This window comes from Taudactylus pleione, unplaced genomic scaffold (assembly GCF_031769625.1).
Source record: "Taudactylus pleione unplaced genomic scaffold, aTauple2 ptg000502l, whole genome shotgun sequence".
Lineage (NCBI taxonomy): Eukaryota > Metazoa > Chordata > Amphibia > Anura > Myobatrachidae > Taudactylus > Taudactylus pleione.
In genome coordinates this window covers 5,639,115-5,659,135 of record NW_028284904.1, presented here as the reverse complement: position 1 = coordinate 5,659,135, position 20,021 = coordinate 5,639,115, and the positions used below count along the sequence as shown (strand labels likewise).

Genomic DNA, 20,021 nt, shown 5'->3' with positions numbered 1-20,021 from the left:
CCTGGAGAGACATGGCAGGGGGGTGGGGGCTGCAGAGACATGGGGTGGGCTCCAGGCCCACCCCATGTATCATAATTAAGTGATACATGGGGTGGGCCTGGAGTGACAAATGGGGCACCTATCCCTTACTTTGCCAGGGGTGCTTGGACCCCTCCACAAAAATAATGTTGTGAACAAATTACCTGTAGAAATACAAAATAAAAAACACAAAGTGAAACGTATAAACTGGGAACAAAAATGACAGTTTTACAAGTGAATGTCTGTATTCGTGTCACTCACCAACAGCAGTAACATAAGCGGACGGAGAGTCTGGTACCACGTAATCTGGCAGAGTTATACTGAGTGGCATTGGAATGTGTTTGTCTGTAGACAGAGAACACACACAGTAAGCAGTCAGGTTATACAGTACATTTACTGAAAGAAACAAAACTTGAAGACTAAAAACTGTGTTCATTTCCTTAGTTGGGAGAACCAACACACCCCACATGCACAAAACAGATCAGTGTTTAGCAGATCACCACAACCAACCAGACTGAAGACTTTTTTTTCTCAATTGACAAAACTAAGGATATTTTCAATAATTACTAACCCAACTTACTTTGTGCGTGTACTAGATGGCTTAGAGTCAGTTCTCTGCGGATTCCTTCAGGCTAGTAAAGAGAAAGAAAGATCACTTATCCTGCTCACAGATAGCGAGGACATGTCACATATAAACTTGTATCTGCCTGATGCATTGTAAGTGACTACATACACACACTGAGCTTAGTAACATCTATAAAGACATCTTTATTTAAACCACTGATGAAAAATATTGAACCCTTTCCCATTAAATTTCAAATGCATTTCCAGCACATGTGCTACACATAGAAACCCCATTGAAATGAATGGGCGCTTTGAGAGGAATAATCTGTGTCTACGGAGTTTATTACTAGCCAGTAGCCAAAAGGAATGAAGATACTGCATTCATTGATTGTGGCGACATCTGGACACTCTGCGTGCTGGAGATGTTCGGTCAGGTGTATTCCAAATGTGCCCTAAACTCCCCCAGAAGCATTAATTGGATATTACTTACATCTGTAGAGGTTTGGAAATCATTGGGCAAGTGGATTATTCATTCACTGTTATGACCTATGAACACACCCCACACACAGTTATAGAAGGGGAAAGTCACTGCTGTATAACTTGTGACCAGTAGATGGCACTGCAGGATACTCACGATGAATAAAGCTGCTTGTAGACTTCTAGAGCACTACTTTAATACACTATATAAATGGGATGGCTGAAGCAGATTTTTAGAGGGGTCTGACAACCAACACAAGTTTACAAGTTGCCACAAGACAATTAATTATTCTTAGGTAATAAAGACCTAGGACATTTGGAAGTACACAATCGTCCCCGCGGATAAGGTTTTGAATGTTCATAATTTGTATAAATAAAAATACACACCACACGACAAAAACTGGAATAAATTAAGACTCCCACATAAGTTAAAAACTATAATACTTTCTTCCCTAGAACATGTCCAATAGTTACAATAAAGAGATCTCATCTGTTGTACACACGTTAGGAACCCCAAATCTGTGCAGTATTTGATATTTTATATAATAGAACACACTCCCACTAACAGGGTCTCACCTCCACAAGAATGCTTTGCACAACGGTGTCCTTGCGTGGAGGCTGGGAGGAGTCATTAGGGCCATCGCAAGACTGACTGATGTGCGTTGTCTGAGCAGACACTGTAAACTTGATCTCTCCTGTGGAGAAGGCAGAAAGATCCAGAGATTGACACAAGTAGTGAAATAAAAATATATCAAATATGATAAAATTGTGTTCATACCAATTTTGTTGGCTTGAACTTCCCAGGTGTAAGTGGCTCTTCCATTGGCGCAGATACAGGCATCCTGCTCTCCCCCCTTCTGCACCGCATTATATGAATTGGAGTCTTCCATGGTCACTTGGACCTAATCAAGACAGACAGCAAGGTAAAGCATAACTTACATAACATGAGTAACAGCACCCGGACTGTAAGTGATTTGGATGGCAGTCTGTTTTCATTAGAGGGCCTATTTATGAACATTTTTACTAAAATAAAAGTGAAAAAGTATTTTCACACCCTTTTCATATCACAAACTTTCTAAAGGGCAATTTGAATAGAATTTTACAAATTCTACTACAAACCCCAATTGTAAAATTTTTAGTAATCAGAGCACATTTCCCATACTTGTAATGGGATCTGCCTGAGACTTACTAAAAAATAAAATCAGAAAAAATAGCAGGGGAAGCCCTGTGATAACGCCACCAGGAGATGGCGTTATCTGGGGTTTTCCCAGGTTCCCCAACTCCTGCTCTTCTCTAACAGGCAGAGCCGGGTCCCAGTGATCAGCTGTGTGGTCTAAATAGGCCACGAGCTGATCATTGCAACACACACACACACACACACACTCCAGGGACCGGAGCTCCAGGAAAGTTCTCTGGGTTCCTGCACTGACCTCGGGAGACCAGCTGACCAGAGCTGCATTCGCATTGGGAAATATCACACTAAAACCGCATTTTAAAAGCGGATTGTAGTAAACAGGGCCCTTCGTGTGATTGTCAAACCAACAGAATACAAATTTACCATACATAGGTGGATTCAGGGGGCAAGGCACTTTTTTTAAAGTCTGGGTGAACCTCTGTTGTAGGATGAGGACATTGGAAGATGTCTACACAAATATAGACATCTTCCAGACGATATGACCTCCTACCAGGGCCGAAACTAGGATATCTGTCACCCGGTGCAAGGCAGTAACTTTGCGCCCCCCTCCCTTCCCGTACCTGGATTTTGTCCTTGCTCCTCCATAAGGCAGTGCACTAGTCAGACGACCCTGGTATAGTGACTTACATTATTCCACACACCATAATGTTCATTACACATTATGCCACCCACTGTAATGCCTATTACCAAAGTGCCACTTACATATTTGCCCGACACCATTTTATGCCCCACAGTAAGGCTTCTAATTACTTTAAAATTACCTGCTCGTTGTCAGGGGTTTTATGCTCAATACCAGAGGTTCCATGCTTGTTGTGGGGGTTTCATGCTCATTGCCAGGGGGTTTCATGATCATTTCCAGGGGGTTTATTCTTGTTGCCATGGGGTTTATGCTCATTGCCAAGGGGTTCCATGCTTATTGCCAGGAGGTTTCATGCTCATTGCCAGGGGGTTTCATGCTCATTGCCAGGGGGTTTCATGCTCATTGCCAGGGGGTTTCATGCTCATTGCCAGGGGGTTTCATGCTCATTGCCAGGGGGTTTCATGCTCATTGCCAGGGGGTTTCATGCTCATTGCCAGGGGGTTTCATGCTCATTGCCAGGGGGTTTCATGCTCATTGCCAGGGGGTTTCATGCTCATTGCCAGGGGGTTTCATGCTCATTGCCAGGGGGTTTCATGCTCATTGCCAGGGGGTTTCATGCTCATTGCCAGGGGGTTTCATGCTCATTGCCAGGGGGTTTCATGCTCATTGCCAGGGGGTTTTACTGGAGAAGATGCAGCTTTCTGCATGTTCTCCCTGCAGCGCCAGCGTTCCCGGTACTTCTGGGAATGCTATGTGCATTTCGCTGGCCTAACAGACACTAGAGGTCCAGTAGGACCTCTAGCATCTGTCTCCACCTTGGCGGCGGCCATTTTTGGATGTCCATTTTCAGCAGAGCCCATGCGGATGGCTGGTCCGCATGGAATCTGCAGCCCCCAAGTCACCATGCACTACAAGACTGAACGGGGTGTGCAGGGGCTGAGTCAGCCCTTTTTCACCCCTTGCATTCTGGCACCCGGTGCATGTGCACCTCTAGCCCCCCCCTAGTTGCGGCCCTGCTCCTACATGAATATTGAAGACAGGCTGAAGACATTGTCTGCCCAGCGAGGATCAATTTCACCAGATGTTCCTCATTGTACATAAACTGCCATATAGGTAAGGTGTATTTTACATATGAAAAAAAAAAAAAAAAATTGTATAGAATTTCTTTTTTCTTCTTCTTTAGGTGGACATTAATGGGCTCTATTAGAATTGGCCCTGCAAGTTGTGATACACTTGTATGACAAGTAGCCCACTGGTGCCTCTCATAGCAAGCAGAGCAGCCTGCGGAGAGTCTCTTAATATTGAGAGAGGAGGCAGTCTTTCAAGACAGAGCTCCCCCTTGGTGGAGGGGGGGGTTGGGAGGCCCCTCCTCACTCAATGCTCCTAGCAGAGCATGCTGTGAATACATGCCGTGCATATGGTGTTTATTCACTGGAGAGAGGGACGGGGGGCATGCCGCTTGGTAAGGGCGTCCCTTTGTGATGGAGGCACTTTCGGGTCTATGACCCAGAAGCCCCCTTGGGGGGGGGTGATGGGAGGGAACAGATTGGATCCCACTCCGGCTTCTATGAGTAACACCATAAGAAATATGGCGGCAATCAGTTAAAAGGCAGATTTTAGTTTCAAACCAAATTTGAGCTTTAAATTTTGCAACAAACTCGCTGAAATCCCGTCTGTTCTGCAATCTCATAACCTGATGCATAGCTCCCAATATTTCACCCTGTATATAATAAAATAAATTAAAAGTTTGAACATTTAGGAATGTACTCATCTACACTACTGATGAGACGGGCAGGTACGCCTGTGAAAAGTTACTCACAATTGTGAGTAGTTCCCATATGGGAATATTTCTGAAACTATTTAGAACAATTTTTGGATTTCTGCTGGAATGTGGCATATGCTGCATCAGCTAATTTGTGCTCAAAATAAATGAAATTTTTATTACAATAGTTGAAAATTTAAATCAAGGCGAGTGAACCCCTAAATGTTCAATCTATAATTCTTTGTTCATTATATACAAGTTTGCTTTCTTGTCCTATGCGCACCAGAGTGCCTTAAATCACATTCTTGCTCTATAGTTTGCATCGGTGAGTACACGGTCAGACCCAGTGTATGAGGAGGGCAGCGCTACACTAAGACGTCACATTGAGGGGTCACGGCCACCAGCATCGGGAAGTACAGTCTGCATGCCCAGAGGATCCAAAGGACACTGCAACATCAATACTGGCTACCGGGGGGGATGTTCCTGCCATCCTACAAGCCAAATGCAGTGGCCATGAGGCGGAGATGGCCCTGGTCAGACCATACTGTATGTAGGATTGTGACCCACAAAAGGACTGCAAAGTTCTGCCTATTAAACTTGGAAAACTCCAAAGAGAACTTTAAAGGTCTAGACCAGGGGTTCTCAACTCCAGTCAGTAATTCTCACCTGCTTCCACAGACAGAAATCCTGAAAACATGGCCGGTTGGAAAAAAACTTAAGGCTTGAGAATCTCTGGTCTTGACCGACAGATTTATTTTGAATGAGCTTGAAGAGAACATACAAGATCAGCTTTGTGCTTTGGCTACAATGGTCATATTGAATAGCAGCGAATAACAGTGTCTTCTACTGGCACTATAGGATTGGTTTACGATGAATTTCCACTTTAATTACATCCCTATTTTTCCCTCTTAAAACACTTCTAGTTCGACTCCTAGCTCATCAGCTAGACATCAGTGTGCAGGGAAATTGTGGCAGGCTTTAGATCATGCGTCACATTACATTGGGCATTTTGCACACACAGGTTCTGGATCACAAACAACTTCCCTTGCATGGGATGACAGACGTCGGATCCCATATACTTTACTGAAACATTAAAGCTCTTTTGAGATCTCATCCTACAACACTAAATTCAGTATTTCCAGTTGACCAGATACATTATGTCAGTTGGTCGGTATAAAGCCTGCACCAATAGCTGGGTGAATGGATGCATGAGAATTCTAATATAATAAGTGACACCTCTTTGTATCCTACCCTTCTAAGATGTACTTGGAGATCACTCGAAATCCCGTATCCATGCATATCTAAAACAGTATGTGTGTTTTGGGGCACTGAATAGAATTATAAATTGCTGCCTGCTGCAATTACAGAGCCACCCAAACTGCCGGGGAAACGCCATCATTTGCTCCAGCGCAACACAAGCAGGGCAGCGGAACACATTGCTCACCTTGGTGCATTGCTCCAAGTAATTGCGCACAATGGCAACAACAACTAAGGTTTCTCCTCTGACGCAGGAATACGGCAGAGTCAGCTCGATGAAGAAGGGCAGGAACGTCGTGTAGTTAGCTGGGTATTTGGTCATGCCGAAACCTCCCTCATCCGACAGACAGAACGCAGATCCTTGCCATTTAGTGATGGTGTCCGGCACCTTCTCAGATACAGAACCACGACCCTCGGCACTGAAACAAACACCACACACATTAAAGGTTATAGTCTACGGCATTAAACCTCCTCTGAGGAGGTTCTCATTTCCATCTCCCACATCGGAAGACACATGTGGACGTCAGGCCTGATACAGAGCCGCAACGCAATACCAATGCTCAGTAGAGAGAGTTTGTTTGTTTTTTTACTACTGCGTGTGCACAAATATCCCTAAAAACTTCTACAGCGCATGCATTACTATGCATCCCAATCGCAACAGCGTTGTATTGGAAAAGTCTTGGGGAGGTGACTAAACAAATGAGCGGAGATGGACAGTCTTATGGGTGTGTATGGAACGGTCGCAGGCGTGTCGCCGATCGTGGTTGCGTAAACTGTAGCTCATTCATTCGAGTCCGTACACAAATGAAAAATGCCGCGACCGATGGTGGTGTCTAAAGATGCACCAGGTGATATTACAGTGGTTACAGATACACAAAGCGGGCGTCCCAGTTCTTGCACATTAATACACATTGATGTACACCAGGGAAGGGCTTTGTAGCACCATTTGCATAAAGTCGTAGACAGGCAACCGCCAATAGATGCCGGCACGTCTGTGGCCATCTCTGAACCAGGCGCTCTAAACGGCGGACTTGTGCCATGATTGGTACAGCTGGCACCAGTCACCTGTAGCTCCACCTTGGGGGCCAAGAATGGAGGTTGTCAGGGGGAAAACACTAGTGATGCTGGTACAAAATGGAAGAATAAACCTGTGCTGGTGTAAATCCTTAAAAATCATAAGCCATCATACACATCTTTTTTTGTGGTTTAATAAATACAAAATATAGCGAAACAAAAAAGGAATTTCAGGCTAATATCTAGGAATATAGTAACTGTAATTACAATATACAAATGTTTTCTAATAATTTGTCATAAAAATACCCAAAAATATTTATACGAAAGTCAGCCGAGTAGATATTTGCAGAAAATAAAAATAAATAATTGTCACTTATAAAATACGTCTGTACCATTTCAGTTTGTAATCCTGCACTATATAGTGCTGGGGTAAATATAATATACAGCCTAAAGTTCCAATTTATATACACTAGTTCTTGTGTGTAAATGGAGACCAGTGCATCCTTCAAGGATTTCCCAGAAAATGACCAGGACTGAGAGTTAGCTGCGGGCTATTTGTAGGAACGGTGCTCATACCAAGCCAGCAGCGGCTGAAACGCTCTCCTGGTTCAGTGGAATTTCTGCGGCTCAGCCTAGGCAGTTGGATTCATGGTGCCAGAAGTATTTAGCTGTATATAGAGTCCAAGGGGTATATTTAGTAAGGTGCGGGATTTTAGAAGTGGAGATGTTGCATGGGGTGTATCTATAATGGGTGCAGAGTGTGCAGGGCACATGGGCCCCTGGGTCCAGGGGGGCCCCCACACCGCACACCCATATTACTTACCTCTCCGGAGTCCCACTCGGCGCGGGGGTCAAGTGTTGTAAAAACGACTGGAAAATGGCAGCCGCACCCATTTTCCCATCGTTTGCACAGTACAGGGAAAACGGCCGCCGCGCCCATTTTCCCGGTGACCTGCGTACTCTAGTGCCCAGAGTCTATAATTCCAGCGCTGGCCGTGCAGAGCTCAGTGTGCTGCCGGCCACCGGACAGAGAGGAGGGAGCCAGTGTCGGAGACAACACATGGGCCGCCTCCTCTAGAAACGCCCCTGGATGTTGCCCATAACAACCAATACAATTCCAGCTATTACATTCTAGAAGGTGCTAGCTAAATATAAGTAGACTATGATAGGTTGCTATGGGCAACCTCTCCACTTCTTAAAACTCGCACTTTTGTAAATATACCCAAAGGCTGGTTCTGGATCCACTTAGCCCCGTTCTGTCTGGGTACCAGAGTGGAATTAGAAGTAGCGATTGCCGAGTCAGTTTAAGTAGCTGTACAAGTCTGAGAGCACAGCATCTGCACCTAATGGTCATATAGACACTGGTATCACAAAAAGAGCGTAATGCATGAAGGTAATGAAACTGATCATTTTGTTTTATTGAGATATCCACAAATGATCAGAGGCTTGCCATTTGCACAGAGATCTGTCCATGGAACGAACAGATCAATGTGATCTTGGCATAGCCTTGAAAAACCACCAACCCTATTCAGTCTGCTCACCATGACCAATATGAAAATATATACAGAGAACCTGAAGCAGAACGTGAGTGAGTGAGTGAGTGAGTGAGTGAGTGAGTGTGTGTGTGTGGACATTTAAGTCCTATAGAAATACTAGAATACCAGTGCAGGAACGTTAACACTTACTTAAGATTTAGCATAAGCCACAGGAAACCCTCAGCAAAGTTTGTTCGGACCGTCTCAACTGGAGCAGCACCAGGACTTGCACTGGCACCAGCACTGTATCCTACAGAAAGTCTATTGGCTGCAACATCACTTTCTGTTGTGACAACACATGTGGGAGACAAGAGCCGAAAGAGAATTTAATAGGTGTTTCTTTGCAGCATAGAATAGCACAAGCCAAGTTATGTATCCCAGTCTCCATACATACTGTACACTAAACATGATGCTGTGGAGACATGGCAAACACTGGGAATGATTATACATAGACTATTTCAAACGGAGGCTACAAATGAAATGCAAGTATAGTACTCCACTTTATTAACGCTACATGTACAGTAACACCAATCATGAATATATATATATTATATATATATATATATTTTTAAATTAAATATTTTATATTATGAATATATTAAATTAAATATATAATTATAATAAATTAAAAGGGAGTTAATTTTCTGCACCGCATAGATGCAATAAGACATGGGTTTACAATATAGTATTTCATCGCTGTGCAAAGACAAACTAGAGACGTAATGATTGTTTAGCAGGTATCCAATATAAGGCTCTTAATATATAAACAATACCTACCAAGAGCTACTTTAGCAAGAGGTCTTATTGGACGTGGGGTTTTCTCTACGGACGGATCCTTACAAAGTTCTGGTTTTCTTGTTGTGAGATGTGTTGCAAAATGTATCCCAACTTCCTGAAAGAAACACGACAGAAACCTATTACAGACAACTGCAGACAGAATTCATGCCATCAATAGTTTGCATGTTTGTCGGCTACTGGTAAGGCAACAGGGTAAAAAAAAGGATATCCTAGGATTGGAACAGTGGGAAGGTTGGGGCTGATCAGGCAGAGGGCCTGATTCAGAGCCGCCTGTAAGTGGCCGCTCGTTCGCTCCAAGCGATGTTCGCACATCTGCACATGGGTCGTAATGCGCATACGCCAACCAGTCAGTGCGGTCAGAAATAGTGTGCTCGCAAAATAGCGAATGCCTGCTAATTTGAGTGACAGGATGAGGCGTTTGTGGGTGGTAACAGGGGAAGGTGCTTGAAAACGGGGAGTGGAGATCCGAACGCAGGCGTGCCAAACGGTCAAAACGGGCGTGCATAATTAACAAAGCAGCGTCATCAACCACGTCACTTGGTTGTCTTTTAGCCTGAACTGCTCGCATGATTGCAGTAGGATAATGCTACCACAAGAATAGCGAGCAGTTCAAACGCCTTTCGATGTACTCGATTAATCTAATAAATAGCGGAGATGACCTATGATGCGAGCGGCCAAGGGGAGTCTTTACAAAATAGCGAGCGCATGTTTCGGACGCTCGCTCAGACAGAGGAGTCAACAGACCGCAAACAGCGAGCACTCAATTTAAATAGCCAGCCCCTTTTTCTGAACGAGCGTCCACAAATAGCGTCCGGCTCTGAATCAGGCCCAGAATTCAGTGTCCAAGAGGTTTATAAAACAATTAAATGAGGGTAGTTTGAGACTCCAGTTCAAACCCAAGTTTTTTCCTATTGACTAAGGGTTAAACTCACCTTAAGAAGCTTATAACTGTCCCCTTCAGAGCCGCTGCTTACAGGGAGATAGTATTGTCCATTGCAGAAGACAAGTTTGTTTGGATCCTCACATTGGGATGCTGGGTCCTCCACATCAAAGCCATCAACGTTGTAACCGTAGCTCCAGTACTGCAGGGAGTTGTAGACCTGTTGCAAGGACACCAATCAGTGCTGTGCTCATAGGATACGTTCTACTACAGTAAATAGGTCAATTATTTGAGAGGACAATAAAATAAGGATACAGTTCCTATTGATCAATTCACAGCAAAGTTTGAGAGTCACTTCTCCATCCTCCTCTGTGGCATTTAGCAGCATTGATCACTCTTCCCGACTGTTCTATCCTTTAGCGTCTCTACCTCTGGAAGATACACACCTCCACTATATGGGTCAGATTCAAACATGGACGCCAATGCCGCCGCAGCTGCAAATCTCTACTTAGCGGGGTGAGCGTAAATATGATGCAGCCGCCAGGATCTGCATTAAGACTCCCAACTGCAGCTTCATAAATCCAAACAAACAAGTACAAAGGCGCAGCATCGATCTCAAATCAATGGGGTTACTCAGAAGGCCGATTATCCACTATCACGCAGAATGGAAACAGACACCAGAGCCATTTGTTACTGCATATGGGATCGCAGTCACAAACCGATCGCTTGCGTTTGAGTCGCCACCTCCAAGCTGCCACCCACATACAGTCCCTACCTGACACTTTGCTAATAAAATCCTCACTGAGCGACAACAGTGATTACACTCGAGGCACGCGCAGTGCAGACCAACAATCGCTCAACTCCGTAAACTCTGACTCACGCTCCAATGTTGGATAGCTCTTTCTCACTGTACACCATTTCTCATGGAGAGCCAATTCACTCACTCTTGTCCCACCATAACCAACTGTACCTCATCTACTCTAAAATGTCCTTCTGTACTATGCCCAAAATGGAGCACATAGTCTTCCCTCCTCCAAGAATAGTTATCTCCCCTTCAAACAGAGGTTCCCAAATGTGGTCCTCAAGGCACCCTAACAATCCAGGTTTTAAGGGAATCCATGCTTGACCACAGGTGACTTAGTACCTCAGGTCAGTCAATTTGATATAGCCACCTGTGCGCAACCATGGATCTTTCTAAAACCTGAGCTGTTGGAGCACCTCAAGGACTGCATTTGGGAGCCTCTGTCTTAAAGTCTCACTTACCATTAACACCACAATTTCTTCAGGCTCTCAAGCCCACTGCCCTAGGACCACACTTGCCCCCGAATTCTTTATTGCTCATAGTCAGGATTCTCTCCTAGATTCCAACTCAACTACTGGAACCTCCGATCTGGTATTCCCCTTCTTCTGCCCCAGCTTCAATCCAACTTAAGTAACTCAGCAAGACTGAGTATTTAATCATCCCCACTCCACACTGCAACGCATCAAACTGGATCTTCAGAATTCATATAAAAATTGCTCCCTCACCTCCTCCTTCATACATATTATTCTCCCTCAGTATCCTCTTGATCAGTCTCTGACCTCATGAAGTTTGATAGCCACCTCACACCATCCTATAATACTTCTCCAGTGGAGCTAGCCACTTGTTACAACCACTCCCAATCTTCAGATGATCAGTGTACCCACCTCTACTAGAGCCTACTCTGTACACTCGCTACCTGTCCAAAGCCCCACTCTCTGCCAGACAAGTGCTTCTCGTTTCAGCTCGTCCCTTGTCTCAATAGGCTAAATGTTCTCATGAGCAGGGCAAGGTCTTATGTAAGATATTGGTCTGCTTAATGTATACTCCTGTTTGCCTACTGTACAGAACCACTGTGGTGCAATACAAATATGAAATATGTGAATCTAGCAATGCCGGCAGGTTTTTTGTTTGTTTCTTCTCAAATAGGTTTCCATTCTCTCTTTTCTTCTGAGGGAAGCCATGGAAGCTCAGCATTCAGTACTCCAGCCAGGTATGGAAACACTGCTCTAGCCGTGCAACAAAGCCGCACAAAATAAATGTTAAATGTCATTCAACCAATATAACCACAAAGCGCACTACCATATGGGAAACTGATCATCTCTCTTCCATTTATGGTAAAGTGGCATTTTAATTATTTCAGAATGCGTAGCAAGGAGTTCAGACATAACTATCTGATGTGACAATACATGGGGAGAGCAGTAACAGCATAAAGACAATAAGCTGCCCGTTATAGCAGTTCTTAGAAATGGATTGGCTGCTATGGGCAACTTCTGCACTCTTTAGAAGGTTTAATACAATTCACCCCTAGCCTCAAGTCCCTCCTACATCTCCCCCCTTAACCCATCCAGGCCATTCCGTACATAAGGGACAACATCCCCTCCAATCAAGAGGAACAAAGTATGAACATCTTTTACAGTATGCATCATTTGTGACCTGCCCTCTCCACTAATAAAATTTTTTATATATATATATATATATATTTTTTTTTTTTACCCACACAATCAAATGTCATGACTCATTGACTGACCAAACCCTTGGACCTAGAAACATGAAAATCGGGTGTATATTCCTTCCATGACGTTGGTGCCCGCTAAGAATGGAGTTTTCAAAATTTGATTCCTAAGGGGGTGAAAAGGGCTAAAATGTTCCCTCCCCCTGTGCAATGTCCTAACTGACTCATCATGGCTGCAGCATAGTTCATATTCAAAACACCAACTGTCACCCCAAGTGCTGCCAAACATCACTGGCAGTTGGTGTGACTCCACTATTTGAATAATGAGGGAAGGAAATGTGTTACTAGAGAGGAGCAGTGAGAGGGCATTAAGTTACCATAGAGGTGAGGGAGGGGGACTGTTACTACACATGTGAGGGAGGGGAAAGTCAAATGTGTTACTACGTGGTGAAGGAAGGGAGTATGTTACAACACAGGAGAGGGAGGGAAATGTGTTACTACAGAGGTGAGGGCGTGGAATGTGTTAGATTATTACCTTCCCTCACCTGTGTACTAACTATAGCCGTGATGCAGTACTATAGTGGTCAAGGATTAATGGGTCACTGGACTAGTGAAATGGAAACTAAATATCTAAGGTCTACCCAGGGGAAACCGGGTACATCAGCCAGTAATACATATACTGTAAGAACTTTGTTTTTCCTTTGCATCATGTTGATTATATAAATTGGTGACAACTTAGACCATACCAAAGAGGCAAAGAGCTCAGAAATACAGTTTGGGTCTATTTCATCCTTTGGCTCAGGTAATGAAGCCGAGTTATAGGGTCTCCATGACTTACTGTGTCAGCCGAGAATCGCTCATAGGAGTTGATGAGCAGGAGGCTGTAATCAATCACTCGGAGCCCACAGATGGATTTCGGATCTGCAGAAACCTGAACGTCAACGTTGGAGCCTGGAACCCCCTTTTCTGCAGAGAAAGTCATAGAAACCTAAAAATGACCAGAGGTGAGAACATAGAATCAGTGATCTATACAAAGGAAGTAACACTAACCGCTGCCGGCTGAGCCAGGTCTGTAGGGTTGCTAGCGCGTAGACCAGTTTTGATTGGCTCTTTTGGAGAACCAGAAAATGTTTAAGACGACTCCACTATAAAAGTGTATTAAGCCTCTTTACAGCAGCCATCTACATTCACAGACCTAGCTCTCCTACATAATAGAGAAGTACCGTGACCCCCCCTCCTTCACATGAATTCTAGGTAGGTATAGAAGATAATCATTTCGCTTGCCCATGTTGGATTTCTAACATGTACACCACTACGGAGAATGAGATTTATCAAGTTTTGGAGAGCGATAAAATTACCAAACAATCAACGTCTGTCATTTCCCAGCCTATAAAAAGTCAGAAGCTGAGACTTTATCGCTCTCCAAAATTTGATAAATCTCCAAAGTACCAACCCACCAGCTTCTGTCATTTTATAGGCTGAGAAATGTCAGAAGTTGATGGTTCGGTACTTTATCCCTCCCCACAATTTGATAGACCTCCCCACCCTAGCTAATCTAGATAAACACACACTCAGGTTTCATGAATCTATTATTTATATAATGCCAACTGGAAGAGGTATCTGCAAAGTGCAGTATAAAATCATTCACATCAGTGTCTGCGCAACTGAATCTGGCAGCACAGGCTCCACCATGTGATACACAGAAGCACAGTCTAGGGGAATTGGAGTGCGGGAGAAAACATGAGCACTTTGGAGGAAACACGCACACGAAGAAAATACAAAATCAGATTGTGCTCTGCTCATTATAGAGCCAATAGCCCCAGCATTGTGAGACCACACTGCAGAATAATAATAATAATAATAATAATAATAATAATAATAATAATAATTCCACTACCCACTTATCCAGATTGAAAAGGGTAGGTGTAATTGAAGTTTTTACATGCAAAAGAATGCCACTCAATCTTAAATTTGAGGAAAGTTAAACTGTTAAATTTTTTTCATATCAAAATGGCTGTTATATCAGAGGGTAATATGGTAAATAAATATAGAACTGTGTATATGTACCTATATATACGCAAAAGAGAAAATGGTGTACTGACATCTAGTGGTGGATTAATAAAAAGGCAGGCAAACCATGTAAAATATTTGCCAGGCACATAGAATTTCCACTGGATAAGAGTGGTCAAAGCTAGAATGGAGTAATTTTCAAATCTACTAAAGGGATGGGGGTGAGGGTGAAAAATAAAAAACCACACACAGTTAACATTATGACCAGTAAGTGGACAAGAGCATAAAAAAAAATAAAAAAAAAAAATGAAGGTTTCAAAGCCGCCATCTTTAGTGGTATCAGCCTGTGGCGGTTAGGTGGTCACATTACTGCACTTACCTCATTTTTAAAGCATTTCTCAATACTGAGCTTGATAGTGTCAGCGATGATTTCCTTCTTCATGATGGCGTATACAACCAAATCCGCGCTGGGGGCCAGATCAGAGCACACAGAGATATCAAAGGAGTGGGTCCCATTCATAGCTGCAAGGAGATATCGGGAGCTAATCAGCCAGTCTGGACCAATGTCAGCGATAGTTGTCCATGCAAGCAAGCTGATTAGCAAGTACCCACAATGCTAATAAAATGCCCCAACAGCATTATATATTTCATATAATCTATACATCCATAAATACACTTTACATGAACACTAAAATATCTTCAATTTTAAAACTTGGAATTCTTATTTGGCCAAGAGAACATACTTACAGCTGGTCAGGTCAACATCCTTCTGACCGTTCTCCACAATCTTGGATTTTGATAATATCTAAAAGGAAATATTAAAGTGATGTAAATGGGGAGGAGAATCTAAAATCTGAAGCAACATCACTGTGCCAGTTGGATAAACTTGTTCTAGAACTATTTGCAGCCAGTATTAAACATTTGATTATTATACTCTTTCCTCTAAGTTTAGAGTTTATGCCCTAGAAACGCATTTCTCCTTCCATATACGTTCTAGTCTGCCCAGGTGCTGCTAAAGTGTTCTGGACAGCTCATACAGGGGTCTGTTTACTAAGCCTTGGATAGAGATAAAAGGGGTCTATTTACTAAGCAGTGTTAGGAGACAGAGTGAAAAGTGATAAGGTGCCAGCCAATCAGCTCCCGTTGGGAGCTGATTGGCTGGCACCTGATCACTTTCTTATCACTTTGTCTTCTAACACTGCTTAGTAAATAGACCTCAAAGTGAACAGAGCTAAATCACCAGCCACTCAGCTCCTAACTGCCATGTCACAGGCTGTGTTTGAATAATGAGTTTGGATGGAGATAAAAGTCCCAATCAGCTCCTAGGCTTAGTAAATAGACCCCACAGTAAGATGGGCAGCCACGTGGCTTTTAATCTGGTCTGTTATCCATTCCACCACTCACCATAGAGTAGATTGTGGCCTTAGTTGCTCGATTACCAACTCCTGATGAGGAGAAGATGTACTGCAAATCAATTTTATGGTTTTGCCCACAACTCAGTTCCCCGTTAAGGCGTTTCATCTGCAGGAAGCTCCCAGATTGTGAGTAAAAGCGATAAACGGTGTATTCAGCAGTGGGATAATCTGCATCTCTCCACTCAGCATAATAACACTGATCTGGGTTCTTGTAGCTGACCTGTGAAAGAGCCAGACAGGACATTCATTAGGTGCAAGGCAACTGCCGACATTTGGAGGCTCATCCACGGAAAAGTTTCTCATGCATCTCAGGGGCCGCTATTGAGATAGATGTGCTATATGTAATAAAATCATTTACAGTTCTCCCATGACCTTCCATATTGTATGAATAAGGATTACCGTATTTAACTAAATTTTATCCAATGTTACATTCTATTAGAGTCACACTAAACTGCGCCCCCTGATCCAGTGGCGTAACTAGGGAAGGGTTCGTGCCCTGGGTACCGTTGGACCGGCGGCGCGGGGGAGCGCCGCCGGCCACGGTACCAGCCCGCCCGCCCTAGTTAGCCAGTGTAGCGCTGACCGCAGTGAGTGCGGTCAGCGCTACACATTTACACAGGACCGGCGCTAGGCTTCCAGCGCCGGTCCTGTGCTGCACGCCTGAGCCCGTTCCCTCCCCCTGAGCGCTTGCCCAATAGCGCCAGGAGGCGGGCTCAGGCTGTGCATAACACACGCATCGCCGCCAGCGCTGGTGGCGATGCAGGTGTTAAACAGCAGCCAATGAGAGTCAGATAGACTCTCATTGACTGCTGCAGCACCCACTGCAAGAGCCGTACTTCCGTCCGGCTCCTGCAGTGGGTAATGGGACTGACGTCATGACGTCTGTCCCATAATGCTGAGCGCGCCCACCCGGGCGGGAGCGGCGTCGAGAGCAGGAGCAGAGATTTGTGTGTGTGTGTGTGTGTGTGTGTGTGTGTGATAAAAATATATGATAGATAGATATATCTATTTATTTATTTTTTTTAACCTATCTGCACAACGGGGGAGGGGTGGCTACTACTGGGGGCACCATTGGGAGGACCTACTCTACTGGGGACTACTACTTGGGGGGGGGGGGGAACTACCACTGGGGGCATTATAATAGGGGCCTACTAGAGGCACTGCACTCGGGGGACCACTACTGGGGGAAATGGGAAGGGCCACTACAGGGGGGACTGGATAGGGGGGGGGGATCACTACAGGGTGCCTGCATAAGGGGACCACTACTGGGAAAACTGCATGGGGGGGGGGGGGGGGGAAGACTACTGCTGGGTCACTATATAAAGGGCACTGCATAGGAGGGACTACTACTGGGGGCACCATATAAAGGGCACTGCATAAGGGGATACTGCTACTGGGCGCACTGCATTGTGGGGACTGCTACTGGGGGCACTGAGTAAGGGGAACTAATTGGGGGCTGTATAAGCGGGACCACTACTGGGGATACTGTATAAGGGGCACTACTATGGGCCTGCATAAGAGGGACCACAACTGCATACTGCAGGGTACTGTATAAGGGGTACTACTGGGGTTAAGGTGCATATGGATAGGAATGGTCAGCGTGAAAATAAAGGGGTGTGTATTTTTAAGTGACCACGCCCATTTTTTCCACGCACACCTTATCGGTATGTTAGTGGGGGGGGGGGGGCTCAGTTTTCAAATTTGCCCTGGGCTCCAAATACCCTAGTTACGCCACTGCCCTGATCTCTACTGTTCTGGGCAGATTTGTTGATCAATTCATCTACTGGAAGTCTCCAGGCTCCTATTGAAGCCTCCACTTTAAATGGAAGGGGAAGCGGACGAGAAGAGGACCCTTAAATGACACCAACTGGTGGTCTGACTAGGGCTTAATCAAGCAGGAGAGAAGATAACCTGCTGTGACAGGAACACCCTGCCCCCCCCCCCCCCCACCACACCCACCCCACAGGAAGAGCTGGATCCAGAAGTCCCAGTTAATATAGACTCGAGATCATTCCACCCTAGACAATCCCTTTAGCTACCAGCATATATAAAAATAAAAAAAAAAAAAACAGTGGTTCTGTGAAGCTGGTCATACAGAAGAGATTATTTCATCTAGAATATAATGTCTTGTGCAGGGACGATAGTGTTTGTACTAGAGATGTGCGGGTCCGGCTTTAAATTGGTTCTCTACTCCAAAGTAACACAAATTTGTATTCGTTCGTATTTATCTTATTGGCTATCCAAAGCATGAGAGTGCGAGATAGCCAATATGATGCAGTTTTTGAGATCAGTACAGAAAATGAAACAGAACCCGCACATCTCTAGCTTGTACCATATTACTTCAGAGAAGAACAGGAGGGTTCCCCTGAGAGGAATCGCCCGGCCCCTACCTGTGTTTGCTATGGGGCCCAGAGATGCACTCTTCCATTCCTTAATAGAGTATCCAGACATTAGATAGGTCTAAATATGTAAAGATAATACAAAGTATCTACTGCGCTGAGAGGGCAATGGTAATAAATCATAACGGTGTAGAGGACTCTCCAGGCAGTGGCATAGCTAGAATGGGTGCAGGGTGTGCAATAAACATGGGCCCCTTGGTCCAGGGGTCTCACTGTACATGCTGCAGCCATAAAGTACACTTATCCCCCTCCCCAGAGAAATCCCATAATCAGCAGGTCTAGGGCAGCAAGACTGCAGTTGTAAGCAGCATGGATCTAGTACAAGATCACAGTGGATAGTAAGGATGTAGGGGAGAGCAGACCCCCACCTTACTGTGAGGGGGGATAGCTGCAGTCCAGCTGAGAAGGGGCAGAGGTCCCCCCCCCCCCTCATATATAGTATCCCTTTGAGGGAACAGTTGGGTTGGGAAGTATAGCAAGGAAATAGGTCTGCTCGGTATTACACATATTGTAGATAGTATCAGCTGCATGGCCGTATTAATGATAGATACATACATAAGTGGATTTTACCTAGAGAGCGGTGCTGCAGCCCCCCCTCTAGTAAAACCCACCATTCCCCTGTGATCCCCCAGTCTTTGAATTAGCAGCAGAGCAGTGGCTTTTAATAGGAAGTGCTTTTTGCTAATAACACAGGCAGTACCACAGAAGGAGGAGATCTCCCTCACAGGGACTGCCATTCTGGCCTGTCCTTAGCATATGACGCTCATTTGGCTTCTCGGGGCAGGTGCCGTCCCTAGCTGGATTATTTTACTCTTTTTATGCTCATTAAATAGGAACCGCGCACCTGCTGCCGCAGGTGTTCAGGACTGCAGCCTGTGCAGCCTTCCGCAGTTAAAAAAAAAAAAAAAAAAAAGGCTAGAAGCCGCTGCTGCATCATAAAAATACAAAAACAGAAAAGACATTTGCTATCGGCGCCAACAATAATATGCTGCAAATCACTGTATCTAGCAAATAAAAGATGGGGATTTTGTTCATATTTTGATCAAAGGCACAAACTATAGAGGGTAACATCTAGTCAGCAGCTGGCTTGTGAACCACACCTAACACTGCTTAGTATTCAGACCCCTTAGTTAGGTGTGGTTCACAAGCCAGCTGCTGACTAGATGTTACCCTCTATAGTTTGTGCCTTTGATCAAAATATGAACAAAATCCCCATCTTTTATTTGCTAGATACAGTGATTTGCAGCATATTATTGTTGGCGCCGATAGCAAATGTCTTTTCTGTTTTTGTATTTTTATGATGCAGCAGCGGCTTCTAGCCTTTTTTTTTTTTTTTTTTTTTTTTTATTGCCTACTCCTCTGCCTTCCCTCTAAACCAACCCTTAGTCTACAGCGTCCTCGCAGATGGATTTGGAGGAATTGATTCTATGGTGAATATAAAAACAAAATTTGTTATTCCAGTGTTCACAACAAAATGCATATATTCCAAGCATCGACCATCACTAGTTCCGTCCTAAGTATCACTGCATGGCGCCCAATCAAACCTGTCGACTTCTCATGCGACCGCGGGAGTGCGCATATTGTGCATTCACACTCCACAATATTCATGATTTGTCGTTCCAATTTGAGGAGTGTGAATGCAC

At 44.5% G+C, this 20,021-nt stretch overlaps 1 protein-coding gene across 1 annotated transcript in view; it reads right to left on the bottom strand.

Moving 5' to 3' along the window:
• The window catches only part of LOC148501809 (ovostatin-like), an 86,503-nt gene that overhangs the window by 29,743 nt on the left and 36,739 nt on the right, over positions 1-20,021 (bottom strand). The window contains exons 12-23 of the mRNA XM_088449990.1: positions 15,969-16,199; positions 15,312-15,369; positions 14,944-15,086; positions 13,393-13,542; positions 10,133-10,300; positions 9,180-9,294; positions 8,553-8,685; positions 6,041-6,272; positions 1,838-1,961; positions 1,636-1,754; positions 599-650; positions 280-363 (exon numbers count right to left, since the gene is read on the bottom strand). Of these exons, the coding sequence (XP_088306116.1) occupies positions 280-363; positions 599-650; positions 1,636-1,754; positions 1,838-1,961; positions 6,041-6,272; positions 8,553-8,685; positions 9,180-9,294; positions 10,133-10,300; positions 13,393-13,542; positions 14,944-15,086; positions 15,312-15,369; positions 15,969-16,199 (1,609 nt within the window). The remainder of the gene's footprint in view (positions 1-279; positions 364-598; positions 651-1,635; positions 1,755-1,837; positions 1,962-6,040; positions 6,273-8,552; positions 8,686-9,179; positions 9,295-10,132; positions 10,301-13,392; positions 13,543-14,943; positions 15,087-15,311; positions 15,370-15,968; positions 16,200-20,021) is intronic.